Source organism: Parasteatoda tepidariorum, chromosome 9 (genome assembly GCF_982258835.1).
Source record: "Parasteatoda tepidariorum strain Cologne lab strain chromosome 9, Ptep-v5.0, whole genome shotgun sequence".
In the NCBI taxonomy this organism is placed as follows: Eukaryota; Metazoa; Arthropoda; class Arachnida; order Araneae; family Theridiidae; genus Parasteatoda; species Parasteatoda tepidariorum.
Genome location: NC_141763.1, coordinates 103,660,526 through 103,675,879, shown reverse-complemented (window position 1 = coordinate 103,675,879; position 15,354 = coordinate 103,660,526). Strand labels below are relative to the sequence as shown.

Genomic DNA, 15,354 nt, shown 5'->3' with positions numbered 1-15,354 from the left:
TAAATAGTGTCAAATATAAGCATTAGAGTAATGTAAACTAACATTTAAAAGATAAAATAAAACGATGTCATAGTCTGAAGAAACATTATCGACATAAATCTGAGGAAAAAGTGATTAAAACCATTAAAAAATATTCTGATATATGGAAATGAAACTCGTTCGAATTGTTGACTTTCTCTTTTTTTTTGTATTGTGTAAATTTTTTTTGGTTGAATTTTTTTACAAGCAATCTAAAAAAATTAATTTAATTACAAAAATTTTGATTATAGAATATATTGCATATAAAATTTCACCAATGATAACATTTATTTTAAATGGAATATGAATCGTTTAAATAGAATCCTTTAAATTTGGATGTTCATTTTGGTCCAGAAATTCACACTTTTTAATCTTTCCAAGCCATGAAATCCATTCGAGAGAATGATCTGCACAACACCAGAGGATTGCTGAAAATAATTTAATACATTTCATTTAAATTGAATACATTTCTAGTATCCCATATTTAAACTTAATAAATTACTGGTATCTACGCAATTAAAAGGAGAAACGTCATTCTTTTTTGTTAAAAAAGAACAAAATTAGTACGCCTGTATGCAAATTAGGTGGGAGATGATAAAGCTCTTCGCTGACACCTCTGCAACGCAGTGGCCTGTAATGTCGTCATGCTGTGATCGTGTTTGTATAGAGGTACCTCATTTGATATCGGTTTTTTTAACATTGTCGAGAAGGATCACTAGGGTTGAAATGCTCTGGGCAGGTATCTTGGCCGACTGGCATACCGACTTTCCTGTGTTCGGCAGAGGAACTCTGACAGGTACGAGATTCTTGCACCCTATTTAAGACCGGGGAGCAATGGATGAAATGTCATCATTATGGATGAAAACGCCTGTTCACATAGGGCTCAGTGTGTGGACGAATACCTCCAATGGGAGGATATTCAACGATTGGTGAGGCCTGCGATGTCCGCTGACTTTAATTCCACCGAACACGTATGGGACACTCAATTGCAGCCCGAAGACTACCTCCATCGAACTCATGGATGCCTTGTTGTAAGAGTGGGTGCCTCAGACAAATGATCCTGATAACTGTATGGCCATCACCGATGCCAGAATTGTGCGGCAATACATCCTATTATTTTACAACCCTCGTTGAACAGCTGGCCCATTATTTGGGTTCTAATGTTCAACTCCGTAGCCTTGTAATCTTGAACCCAATCCAGAAGACAAGGGAACTCCTGAATCAAGTATTGAGAGAAATTTGCCTTCGTGGAGATCTTTTTGATGGAACTAACCCGCATTTGCATTACATGGAGAGGAAGACCACGAAAACTTCCCACGGCTAACCTGACGGCAAGGGGACTCTAACCCATGATCCGTCTACCACTGAGGATATTTCACGTCGGCACTGTGGTCGGCGCAAGCCGGATGCGGAATTCCTATCGACCAGCCATCACCGGGATCGAATCCCGGTTCACCTCATTGGAAGGCGCGAATCCCTGAGCGATCGCGGCTCAATACATCCTATTAGACATGTTTTTCTCTAACTAACAGAGTATCGGTCAGCTGCTGTTCTGGGCAAGTGACTGTCTGTCAAGTGACTGAAAAATCTGTACGTTTAATTGTTTTTTTTTCAGTGTAATTTCAGTTTTCACCTATCGAGTTCTAATTAATTAAATTTAATAAATGACTAACATTTAATTTATGATTAAGATTAAATTGAATAAATTACTAGCATATGATTTATAAGTACATCATATAATATACTAGCAAACCAACACATTATAATAACTAGTGCAGCAATAAAATACTAAAATGTTATTAAATAAATGAATAGCATTATATTTACAAGCAACTATTAATTTATACTGAATAATTGTCATTCTATAAGCATTTAATTTATAAGCATAATATTTATTAACTTAAATTCAGAGATATATGGGAGAGAATATACTTCATAAATACAGTATTCATTCATTTTCGTTGAATAAATGACTCATTTAAAATTTCTATTTCGTAAGTTCCGATATTATTAATTAAAAAAAATTTAAAAAATATTCGAATATTGTTAAAGCGAGCCTTGAAAATGTGTTCCTTGAAGTGTTCTGTAAGATTATCCTCGTGTGTGTGTTGGTGTATAGCTTCATTTGTGTTGTTGACAGTAAATTGAAAAGTTCTTCTCTTTCAAAAAATGGAATTGAATCGTGAACATTTTCGTGCCATTATTTTTCATAACTTTCGACGTGGATTGTCAAGACAAGAGTGCTTCGATGAACTTAATTCTTTATTCAGCGATAAAGCGCCATCCTACAGCACTGTAAAAAATTGGTATAACGAATTTAATCGTGGTCGATGTTCGATCCAGGACGAATCCCGTGCAGGTCGTCCAAAATCCGTTGTTGTGCCAGAAAAGATCGATGCGGTGCGTGAACTGATGCAGGGCTAAAGAGAATAGAAGGGCTGGTTCACTCCTTTGAAGTATCTCTGGCACCGCCGATCCTCCGACGTCACTCTAGTGACGTCACTTTGGCGCTAAGCTCGCACTTTTACTTCAAGAACGGAGCGTTTGGCCGTACTAGCTCTAACTAATATTGGATCATTTCTTTTTGCGAGATATTCTAAGACATTTGTTATTTTCTATAATGACTTTCCACAGTTTTTGCAGTTAATTTACAAGAATTTAAAACTATTATCGAAATGCCAGTTTGCGCGATTGCAACTTGCAAAAATTCTGATATAAAAATAAAAGGAAAAAGTATAATTTTTCGCGTGTTCCCTAAAGTAAATGAACAACTATGTAAAGAATGGATTCCGAAATGACAAAGTTGATATAAAACAGCAATACGTTTATTCTGTTGTAAAGAACTTTTATAAAAATTCATTATCTAAATAGAAACCGCCTCGTTACTTCATAAAGAAAGGCAGGTGAAAAGAATTAAAAAATAGATAAAGTCAAAGAAAATTAAAATGTAAGTAAGAAGTATAAATAAAATATATAGTATATAGTTGGAATTCTCCTGATTTCATAACATATTTTTTAATGTAGTTATTCTAAATATTTATGATTTTTTTTAAAAATTATATTCTCTTCAATTTAAATATCTATAAATTATATCATCGTAAATTTAAATGTCTATAAACAATTGTAAAATTTTTAATGTCATTATGGACCTAAATTATCATTTTGCTTCAGTAATTAGCGTTTAAGGTTGATGTTTCCTAATGATTAAGTATGAACAAATTGCTGTGAACAACATATTTTAAAATCAGGGATTCTAAATTTAACTTAACTTATCTTTATAAAAGAATATGTAGATAAAAAAAAGTGTCGATATATGCCTTCATTTTTCTTAATAGTTAAAGTTGAAACTGAACTTTTTAAAATAAAGTATTTATCGTGTCATTTTCACCAACTAACAAAATATTTTTATAAGTTTAAAATGGTATTTTTTTAATATAATAACCAAGAAAGTTTTTTTTTGAACTATGTTTATGAACGGAAATAATGTGTTAATTACGTAAAGTTTGAAGGCTAATAACCAGAAAAAGTCTAACTTATTTTTACAAAGAGAAAGATGCAAAGTTATCATATCTTTGCTTGCGATCTCCGAGATCTGTGGACACAGTGACGTCATGAGGAGGGAAATCGTAGCTTCAGCTCTAAGAGCGGAGTGAACTAGCCCTTGTATTCTCTTTAGCCCTGGAACTGATGAAGCAAGATCGTCATGTGATATATCGTGAGATAGAGGCGTCTTTGGACATTAGTATGACTAGCATCAGTAAAATATTACATGAACGTGAATATTACATGGAGAATATTTTGAAAAACAATAAAACCAATTTCGATCCTTCATATTTGTTTTTTCATTATTAGGCCAGAAATATAAACAGCAACCCTCGTAGAGTACCTTACCCCATGGGTTTTCTTCTTCCAAGTTTAAAATGTTTTGGGAAGGATAAATTAGCGAACTGAACTGTATTAACAAGTTGAATGCCACGCTAATTTCACATGGCTTGCCCGTCTGGCCGAAAGGTAAATAATTACAAACTAAATTTGCAAATATTAGACAGATTTTGCTAGTATTTTTAAAAGGTTTAGCATAATATATCTGCTAGTCCTAGTGTTTAGATTTTACTGGGCACCTGGGCCGCGAAGCGGCCCCTATCCCATTCATCTGGAATTTTTGAACAGTTTTGGTTGAGCAATGAGGTAAGCAGGCAGTGGAGTTGCTTTTATGAATGTTTCAAGCTCTTTGCTTGAATAACTAAAAAGGAATCAAAAATAAATTGGGCAACTTGCTCTAAACTGTGTTTGTTTGATTTTGGAGTTGTTCAGAATTGTATCAGCATGAGTAAACGTTATTTTCAGAAAGGTTGATGAAATTATTTGTTTTGATAGTTATGATATGAGGCGTCGGAGGTGAAATGTGCAGCTATTGGTCTGTAGTTTTTATCTTTGATATAATTTTCAAATTTAAAGATTTCATTAAAATTTGCTGCTTTACATTCTATGGCTTTATCGAAAAAATCTGCGTTTAGCTTGTATATATGCTGTGATAGAGTTGGTATTTTTAGGTCTGCATGTATATTGGTATTCCGGACGAACCATCTTGCACAGGTTATTTTTCTAAGGATCTTGTTTTGGCATTGGTTTAATTTCTTCAGTAGATGTTGAGGTATCGTTGTCCAGGCAGGTGAGGCATAGGTAAGTATTGGGCGGATCATTGCTGTATATAGTAGTTTCTTTAGTTTAAGTGACATATTCTGATTATATATTAATGGTTGTATGGCTATTATTGCTGCATTTGCTTTATCTATTGTGCTTTTGATGTGATCATTCCAGGTGAGTTTGCTATTGATTATAAGGCCAAGATAATTTGCTTTTTTAACTATTGGTATGTTGAACATTTTTGGTTGAAGTTGTGGAAGTATTTTAATTCTTCTTTTTTGTATAATTAATATTTGTGCTTTTCCAGCATTTACTGCAGTTTTCCATTTTAAGCACCAGTCTTCTATTTCGTCTATATGGTCTTGTAGTTTTTGAAGAGCATGATTTGGGTTTCTGGTTTTAATAATAATACCGGTATCGTCTGCGTAATAGGCTGTTATGCTGTTATAATCGGCTTTGTTTATAGGAAAATCATAAGTGTATAATATGTATAATATCGGTCCCAGAATGCTGCCCTGTGGTACTCCGGCTGTGATGTTTCTCTTTGTGGATTTTTTGTTTTTGATGGTGATTTGAAATGTTCTATTAGAAAGATAGCAGGATAAGAGTTTGATTACGCCGGGTGGAAAATTCAGCTGTATGAGTTTATATATTGTACGAGTGTGCCATACTTTATCAAATGCTTTGGATATGTCGATCATCAGGAAGGCTATTGTTTCTTTATTTATGATTGCTCTGCCAGTATAGTCTATTATTCGGAGTAACTGTTTGGTGGTATCTAGTTTTTGTCGGAATCCATACTGTTCGTCGGGGAGGGCTGTAAGAAGTGGTTTTATTCTATTGTAGATGATTTTTTCGTATATTTTTCCAAGTATGTTAAGTAGACTGATTGGGCGATAACTCTCAGGGCAGCTTGGGTTCTTATTTTTCTTGAGAAATAGAATGACTGATGCGTTTTTCCAGATTTGTGGGTAGTAATTATGAGCAAGGCAGACATTAAAAATATGCGTGATTTTGCAGATGTAATTGTTTGGTAATAGTTTTATCATCTTATTCTTTATCCCGTCCTCACCTGGAGCTTTATTGTTTTTCAGTTTTTGTATGATGCAGCTAACTTCCTGATTATTGGTTGAATTTATTGTTTCTGGGATGAGGTGTTCAGTTCGAAAATTATTAACTTCTTCTGTGATGTTATTGTGATGATTTTGGTCAGAGTTGATATTTGGTGAAAATTGATTTTGAAGTGAATCTGCGAATATTTCGATTTTTTCTGATATTGAGTAAGCTGTGCCTGATGGTCCATTTATTGGTCTGTCTATTTGAGGAGTTGTTTTCAGTTTCTTGGCCATTTTCCATATAGAGTTGTCGGTAGTGCAGAGGGAGGCGATTTTTGCCTGCCACAGTTGTTTTTTATATTTTTACTGTGTTTTTTAATCTGGTTATTGAGTTGTTTTATTGCGTCCAGGTGTGCTGGGTCGTAAGTTCTTTGGTACCATTTCCTGTGCGAGTTCCTTAATCTTATTATATTCTTTATTTCAGGTGGTAATCTGTAATGATGGGCAATATACTTGGTTTCTGTGGAAGCGTTTTTAAAAGCATCTGTTATTTCATTCTGGATTTGCTGTATATAGTTTTCTATTGCAGTTTCATTTTCCAAGGATGGTAGGTCTGTTCCATTGATTGTAAGAGTATTTTGAAAACGGTTCCAGTCAGTTTTATAATTTGGTTTCTCAGATTGTTCTATGGTTTCCCCAACGAGCAGTTGAACTGGCAGATGATCTGATGACAAATGATTATGAGCGCAGGCGAGCATAGGAACATGCATGTTTGTTATTGCGAAGTCTAGTATGTCCGGACTATGGTTAATCCGATTTGGAATGTAAGTTGGAGTTGTTGGTGCTGCTACTGTTAATTGATATTTGCTTATAAGATCTTTCAATTTTGAACCACTGTGATTGAAGTTGTTGCAGCCCCATATTGGATGTTTGGAATTAAAGTCACCTGCTACTATTGTATCTAGGGTGGCTGGAAATAGGAGGTTCATATCATTATCTGTTAATTTATTTTTTAGAGAATTATAAATTCCTGTGATTTTGATGTTCTTGTTTCTGTAGCTTAATAAAATAGAAATTTGCTCATATCCATTATCATCTTTTGAGTTATATTCTGTTGTTAATAAGTTGGTTTTTGCTAGAAGTGCTACGCCGCCCCCTCTGTACCTTCTATCACATCTGTAGATTGTATAGTTGGCTATTTTAAGATTTTGGGTTGCATTTAGATGAGTTTCTGTTATTATGAATATATCAAGATTGTGTTCTATTATAAAGTTTTTTAGTTCATGTTGTTTTTCGATTATACCATTAGCGTTCCAAAAATAAATATTGATGGTTGGTTTCAGTGTTGATCTTAGTATTCTGAATCTATTGCTTCTTGTTCTTCTAAGTAAACTGCTTTTTGGATTTTCTTGAACATGTTAAAGCTTTCGTTGCTTTGTAAAAAGTTCACAAAGAGCTTGAGCTCTGATAGTAGTGATTTTGCTTCCTTGATGATGGTTATGTCTGTTTGTAGATTATTGCTGGTATTTGGTTGATATGCTGATTTTACGATTTTTGCATAGCTGTTTGTGCTGCCAGGAGTAATTATGTTGTTTTGATTGTTGAAGCTGTTGATCTTGAGAGTCGGATATTTTGGGCACTGTTTGTAGTTGGCCGGATGTGGCCCACCACAGTTGGCACATGTAGCTGGAGTATCTTTGGTTTTCTGACAGAGATGAGTTAGGTGCTCCTGACCGCACTTCAAACATTTAGGTGTATGTCTGCAGCTGGCCTGGACGTGGTTATATTGTTGACATCTATGACACTGTGTGAGTCCTCGGCGCCCTTTGTAACTCGTTACTGAGACAACAAGATCCATGAATCGGGTTAGGTAGAAGATATCTTTATTTTGTTCCGTTTTGTCTAATGTGATAATATGTAGAGGTAATTTTGTCCTGCCTCGCTCAGTAAATTTTGTCATCTGCGTAACTTTTTTCGGAGTGAATCCATATAATATGAAGTTTTGCTTCACTTGTTCTTCTGTAATTTCTACCGGAATACTTTTAATGACAACTCTGATTGGCTTTTCTTCATTTAATTGGAAAGTATGGTATTTTATCTGTAAGTCATCTAGTATATCTATGGCACGACGTCTCATATCAATTTCGAAAAAATGTAATTTTAAATATTCTCCTGTGTGTTTACCTTCAAAACTGGTTATTTGCTGGTCTTGAAGCTTCTTCTTTAGGCTTAGCCATTGTACGCTGTTATCTTTTATTATTATCGGTGGAATCCTGGGTTTGCTTGCTCTCTGGTATTGAAAATCTGTTGTTTCTTCCATTGCTTCTTCAATGACGTCATTAGGCTGGTTCAGTTGGTTTCTCCTAGGTTCGGATGTAGCGGGCGGTTCCCCATGCTGGCATTCCTTAGAGGTGGTCGCTATTGATGTCTGCCCTATGGTGGCTCCATCTTGAGCTGCTGTGGTGTTGGTTTGTTGTTTTTGAATTGGAATAAAATTTTTTGCATTGGGAAATTTTTTGTTGGTGGGTTCATCTTCCTCCGAACTGGATGATCTGGTTCTTTTTGTAACTGCTTGTTGTTTTCCTTCGTCACTGATTGTTTTTTGTTGGTTGTTATTCGTATTGGCTTTTGTTGATGATTTCCTTCGATTTTTGTTTTTCTTTACTGGAGTGGCTATGGATATCGTGGGATTGGTTGGGATTATTATTTCTGACTCTGCATTCAGTTTGTTGATTTTTTGTAGATGTCTATTTTCTTTTTTTAATTCATCATTTTCAGCTTGGATCTTATCCATACTTTCTTGCAGTGTGGTCATCTTAGTTTCAAAAACTGTTTTGATATCATTTATTTGCTGAGATAGAGTTTTGTTGAGTTCGGTTTGTTGTTGAAGTTGTTGCTTTAGTATATCCATAGTGTCCATTACCCAGCTGGGAACAGCACTTTCACTGATTTGGATTGTATTAGACATTATAGTGTTATTGTATGCACAGAAATAATTATAAAGTTTATAAAGTAAATTTATCTGCACTTACTTAAAAATTATAACCTGCAAATAAAATTGTGGTTCAGCATAAACTTTATGCTGACAAGAAAACAAAATTGTCTTAGTGCAACTCGCACTATGAAGCTCTATTTGGTGCCGTGACCAGGATAAATAAAAGTTTCAGAATGCACAAATGTTTGCAAATAATCACAAATAATCAGCTTTTGTAGTCATAAATCACACTATTAATTTATTTCAAGTTTTCGTGAGACGCCCACTATAATTGTTGACGTAAGCACTATTGAAACTGAAATTTGCAATCCAAATCGTAAACACAAATTGTAGAAGTTAGCGTAATACGCCCCAATGGCGGTAGTAAACAAATAAGTCTGTTTTCAAATAGGCATCACATTTTGTGGCACAAAACTTTGTCGCTGCAATATCTGGACACAACAATCGTTGTTGTAGATCAAATATAACTTTATCAATTCACTAAGAAAGAAATCATACCTGTAGAATCGTTTTCAGGATCACTTTGAACGACATGGCATCAAATTTGTTTTGACCAGCATAATATATCTGTCCTAGTCCTAGTGTTTAGATTTTACTGGGCACCTGGGCCGCGAAGCGGCCCCTATCCCATTCATCAGGAATTTTTGAACAGTTTTGGTTGAGCAATGAGGTAAGCAGGCAATGGAGTTGCTTTTATGAATGTTTCAAGCTCTTTGCTTGAATAACTAAAAAGGAATCAAAAATAAATTGAGCAGCTTGCTCTAAACTGTGTTTGTTTGATTTTGGAGTTGTTCAGAATTGTATCAGCATGAGTAAACGTTATTTTCAGAAAGGTTGATGAAATTATTTGTTTTGATAGTTATGATATGAGGCGTCGGAGGTGAAATATGCAGCTATTGGTCTGTAGTTTTTATCTTTGATATAATTTTCAAATTTAAAGATTTCATTAAAATTTGCTGCTTTACATTCTATGGCTTTATCGAAAAAATCTGCGTTTAGCTTGTATATATGCTGTGATAGAGTTGGTATTTTTAGGTCTGCATGTATATTGGTATTCCGGACGAACCATCTTGCACAGGTTATTTTTCTAAGGATCTTGTTTTGGCATTGGTTTAATTTCTTCAGTAGATGTTGAGGTATCGTTGTCCAGGCAGGTGAGGCATAGGTAAGTATTGGGCGGATCATTGCTGTATATAGTAGCTTCTTTAGTTTAAGTGACATATTCTGATTATATATTAATGGTTGTATGGCTATTATTGCTGCATTTGCTTTATCTATTGTGCTTTTGATGTGATCATTCCAGGTGAGTTTGCTATTGATTATAAGGCCAAGATAATTTGCTTTTTTAACTATTGGTATTGGTATGTTGAACATTTTTTGTTGAAGTTGTGGAAGTATTTTAATTCTTCTTTTTTGTATAATTAATATTTGTGATTTTCCAGCATTTACTGCAGTTTTCCATTTTAAGCACCAGTCTTCTATTTCGTCTATATGGTCTTGTAGTTTTTGAAGAGCATGATTTGGGTTTCTGGTTTTAATAATAATACCGGTATCGTCTGCGTAATAGGCTGTTATGCTGTTATAATCGGCTTTGTTTATAGGAAAATCATAAGTGTATAATATGTATAATATCGGTCCCAGAATGCTGCCCTGTGGTACTCCGGCTGTGATGTTTCTCTTTGTGGATTTTTTGTTTTTGATGGTGATTTGAAATGTTCTATTAGAAAGATAGCAGGATAGGAGTTTGATTATGCCGGGTGGAAAATTCAGCTGTATGAGCTTATATATTGTACCAGTGTGCCATACTTTATCAAATGCTTTGGATATGTCGATCATCAGGAAGGCTATTGTTTCTTTATTTATGATTGCTCTGCCAGTATAGTCTATTATTCGGAGTAACTGTTTGGTGGTATCTAGTTTTTGTCGGAATCCATACTGTTCGTCGGGGAGGGCTGTAAGAAGTGGTTTTATTCTATTGTAGATGATTTTTTCATATATTTTTCCAAGTATGTTAAGTAGACTGATTGGGCGATAACTCTCAGGGCAGCTTGGGTTCTTATTTTTCTTGAGAAATAGAATGACTGATGCGTTTTTCCAGATTTGCGGGTAGTAATTATGAGCAAGGCAGACATTAAAAATATGCGTGATTTTGCAGATGTAGTTGTTTGGTAATAGTTTTATCATCTTATTCTTTATCCCGTCCTAGCATAATATATCTGGAAAAAGTGGTGAATTATATAAGCCTGCGAATTGTTTAAAAATAATGGTGGATAAAATCTACTAAATTGAATTTATTAAACCAAAAATCACAATAAATAAACGACCACTTGAAAATATTTATTCGCTGTCCGGTGCAAGTTGTCATCTCTGTCTATATAAATAAAACTATTTTTGTGTATTCTATATTGCATTCATTTCTTCAAACCATTTTAGTAACGATAATAATATAAAAAAATTAAAAATTTACTCGAATTATGCGTTTCTAATAATTTTGGCTTTGCTGGTGACCGGTGACCCCCCCATGGCGCTAGGAACAAACTCAGCCCCGATCACCGGTGACCCCCATGGCATTCAACGCATTCATCCTTAACTTGAACTTTGTGGAATGCAAATGAAGTATGGCTCTGACTGTGTATGCAGATAAATATGAGGTTTAACTTGAGCTATGTTTATGTACATGCTATTGATGTCGGGAATATCACTACAAAAGTATGTCGCTATTTGTTTCCTGTTAAATTTTAGCATAGAATTAATTTATTTGCAAACAGAACAAGAGGTGGCCTTTTCAAAGAATTCGATATTTAATTTAAGTATATGTTTGTCTATTGCATCTATTTTGGGGTGTATTGTGTCGTTTCTTACGAACCATCTGGTTTTTGCTATCCTTCTTAGTATTTTTTTCTGGCTGACTTACTGGTATTCAATTTATAAATTTAGAATTTTCCTATTTGTCTAAACCATTTTGAAGAGAAAGTATAAAAAAAACGTTATTATTTACATTTTTTAGCATTCCAAATAGTTGATAAGTTAGAATCTATGCACATTTATATTTTTATATAAGAAAAAAAAATAATACTAACTTCCCAGAAGGAATCATAAAAGGATTCTTGCGTACTTTTTCCACTCTAGTTGTTTCACAAATGAGACGAGCCATTGAATAAGTCCTTAAAGTTTCCAGCTGTTCTAAATAAAGGAAAATAAAATAATAATTTATACTACGGATGATAATTTCAATAATGAAATGAAAGCATAAACAAGCAACCGGAAACTCTTCAGAAAAAGTTCCGGTTAGAATATCACTATTAGTTTGTTGTCACTAATCCTACGAACATTTCATTTTGTATTCACAGAAACACAAAGGTATATAAGAGGATGAACTCAAATTTTTTAGGATTTATAAAATTCAATTATTTGATTCTAGTAAATATTACGGTGATTTCGTTAAAAATAATTTAGATTTTGATTTCTGCAAGAAGACACATGGTAATTGATATCCAAAGAAATCGCTTGTTTAGTTGTATTTTTATTTCTGACTTGTTGTATTATTGCGTACATAGTAGAGCTAGGTTATTTTTTTTATCTCACACGTATTGCTTTAGTGAAAGGATTTTTTTTTCAGTTATAATTTTGCTAGCTCAAATAATAAACAGCAAAACGCAGGCTAGTCAATTGGCGAGAGAGTAGACCGAGTGCTGAAGGAACGAGTACAGCTCTCTCTGCTGTTGAAATCATCAATCCTAACTGGTTACACATCTTTGGCTCCATAACTGAGAATGTAAACATGTTAAGAGAAGTAAACAAAGGTCAACATGATGCAAGCATCCGGATGACAGAATGTGAATGATGAAAACCTCATAATTCAGGGGACGATAAATGAGACAATGGAGAGTGTATTAAAATAGCAATGCCGAGGGGATGACATTAGTTTAAGAAAAACAAATCAGAGTGTTGCCAGAATTTAAGATTAAAAAGTAGCGGAATCGAAAATTTTGTAGCCCAAAAAAATTACGTTATTGTATATATTTCTACCAAATTAAAAAAAAAAGTTAAATTTCAATGCATTGCATTCAACATTTCGTCAAATTCAATATTTTGTTCTAACTCAGATTAAAGGTCACGTGATTTTCCCAGAAGATAAATAATTAGTAATGGTTGGAGTAAAAGTTTTTTCCCATCATACTCGCCGTGCATTTTTCCATATATATCTTTGCGATTTCCCGAGTCTTCAGTTTGAAACATTTCGTATCTTAGTTATCATAATCCCATTATAAATGTAATAGATTTGGATATTTCTCCACTCGAAAATGATAATTAAAAGATGCGATCAGTTGTGAATTGTAAACAATGTTGATAAAGCTTGTCTCAAAGAAACAATATGATTGCACTCAAAATCAATTTCTACCCCTTCCTATTTTCATTTTCACATTACGAAGTTTAACTTCTTACGCGCACTATTTTTTTTTTAATTAAATTTTTATTTTCAAACTGTCTCTCAGTCTTCGTAAATATAAAAATACAAATATTTTAAAACTCATTTTAAAACATTAAAAACGATGATTCGCGATGCCGTCTCAGGAGAAGCCAAGACAGTGGAAAGAGTAGAAACTAAATGTTCAAGATATTAGTTTTTTTTTTAAAAAGAAAAACGAAGGAATACCTCTTTTGAAAGGATTTCTTCCGTTGGTGTGCGTGAAGAAGAAACTGTCACCAAACTTCAGACGATAGAACTGGATGGCGGTTATGCAGATGGCAGTAGGACTGAATACTGATCTGTCATCACGTATTTCTCTCAATATTCCCATAAGCAAATCAACATCACGCACATCACTGAAAATCATTTAAAAATTGTTAAAGATAAATAAAACAAAAAGCGAAATACAGACGAACTCGTTTATGGCGAGCCTTGATTTAACTAGAACACGGGCGACTAAAAATGCAAAAAGCACCGACTTATAAATTCAAAATATTTTTTTCTCTATAACGGTTGGTACTGAGCGTTTCCTTCTTCACCTTGGAAGATGCTCCTTTAACGTTACCCAGTGGGCACCTGTGAACCTAAGTCACGGAGGCGAGCAACACTACCCACGCCACACTGCCACAAATACACGTTCATATGTTGGGTCACACACAACAGATGATAACACATAGAGAGAAACATCTAAGCCCAAAGCGGGATTCGAATCCGCAGTCATTGGCCTCGCAGTTAGGCACGCTAACCACTTGACCGTCTGGCCAGAAATTCAAAATATTAGGCGCCGACAATCGATGCCCCATAATGGGGTGATATTTTAATGATAAAAAGAAAGACAACACAGGAACGGTTTGAAACTATGACTAAACATCATAAAAACAAAAAACCTAAACTTAAAAAAAGCACCGGGTGGAGATAAATTTACCAACAAAATGATCGAAGCGATTCCTGATAATTATATTCACCACATTACAATAATAATAATTTCATGTCTTAAAAATTGCTATTTCCCAAAAACAATGGAAAGAAGCTATCATTATACCCAAACCTCTTAAAGATCCAGTTATGCCCCATAATTGCAGGCCTATTAGCTTATTATCAACACTTCGTGAAATATTTGAACTCTTCATATATAACAGACTTAAACCCCACCTCAATAGGTTTTCAGAAGGGGGCTCGTTATAACATAACGCGAATTTTTGAGTTTATTGGGCCGGGGATTAGAAATAAACATATTTCGGCCTTCCTAATGTTAGACGTTACTGAAGCCTACCTAAAGTCATAAATAAATTTATAAATTAATAAACTTAAATATTCCAACTGCCTTAATTTTTCTCATAAACAACTACTTAAAAAGCAGATCTTTTAAAATTAAAATGAACGATATTTTCTTATCCAATAGAATAATAAGAGCCGGGGTCTGCCCAATATTATACATAATTTACACCTATGATTTTCCCACCCGTAGAAATGACTAGAACAGCCTCACTGCATATTTTGCGGATGATACAGGGTGTGGCGTAACTACCACTAAGATTATTAAATATCAATTCAGTCGCTTATAAGACATGCTAACTTGATTTAATCTTGAGGTACCTTTTGAAAAATGAAGGTTGGCATTGTCGATTTCTATTCTCCCCACATTGGTGACCTAAGGACGTGATATGATCAAGCCTACTTCGATGGATGGTTCACGTTGAATAGTTGACTTGCTAATTGAGACTGCGTCATCGTCCTCCTCACGCTGTTGCTTCTCAGTCTCATTTACACACAACTGGTTTCTGCACATACTCGACTGCTAATAGCAACACAGGAGTGACCACACACACAACTATGAACTTAATATAGCTCTCATGGCTAAAGCTTAAAAGCTGGTGACCTTAATCCAGCTCTCCCGGTCTTTCACAAATACAGCAACTAGCGGTATCCGTTCCTCGAATTCTATCCTGATAAAATTCTGGTAGGGGAGTATTGTGGCGTAACTACCACTACGATTATTAAACATCAATTCACTGGTATATAAGATATATATTCACTAGTTTACAAGTTAACTTGATTCAATCTTGATGTACCTTTTGTCGAATTCTATTCTCCCCACACAGGGATTATAGCCGAATCTAGATCTGTTACAAATGCATACCTGCCAACTTTTACAAATTTTATTTTCA

The 15,354-nt window shown here is 34.4% G+C and overlaps 1 protein-coding gene across 1 annotated transcript in view; it reads right to left on the bottom strand.

Moving 5' to 3' along the window:
- Window positions 1-231: 231 nt before the first annotated feature.
- The window catches only part of LOC107451827 (peroxidase), a 123,250-nt gene continuing 108,127 nt past the window's right edge, over window positions 232-15,354 (bottom strand). The window contains exons 12-14 of the mRNA XM_087152542.1: window positions 13,373-13,542; window positions 11,796-11,898; window positions 232-446 (exon numbers count right to left, since the gene is read on the bottom strand). Of these exons, the coding sequence (XP_087008668.1) occupies window positions 386-446; window positions 11,796-11,898; window positions 13,373-13,542 (334 nt within the window). The 3' untranslated portion in view covers window positions 232-385. The remainder of the gene's footprint in view (window positions 447-11,795; window positions 11,899-13,372; window positions 13,543-15,354) is intronic.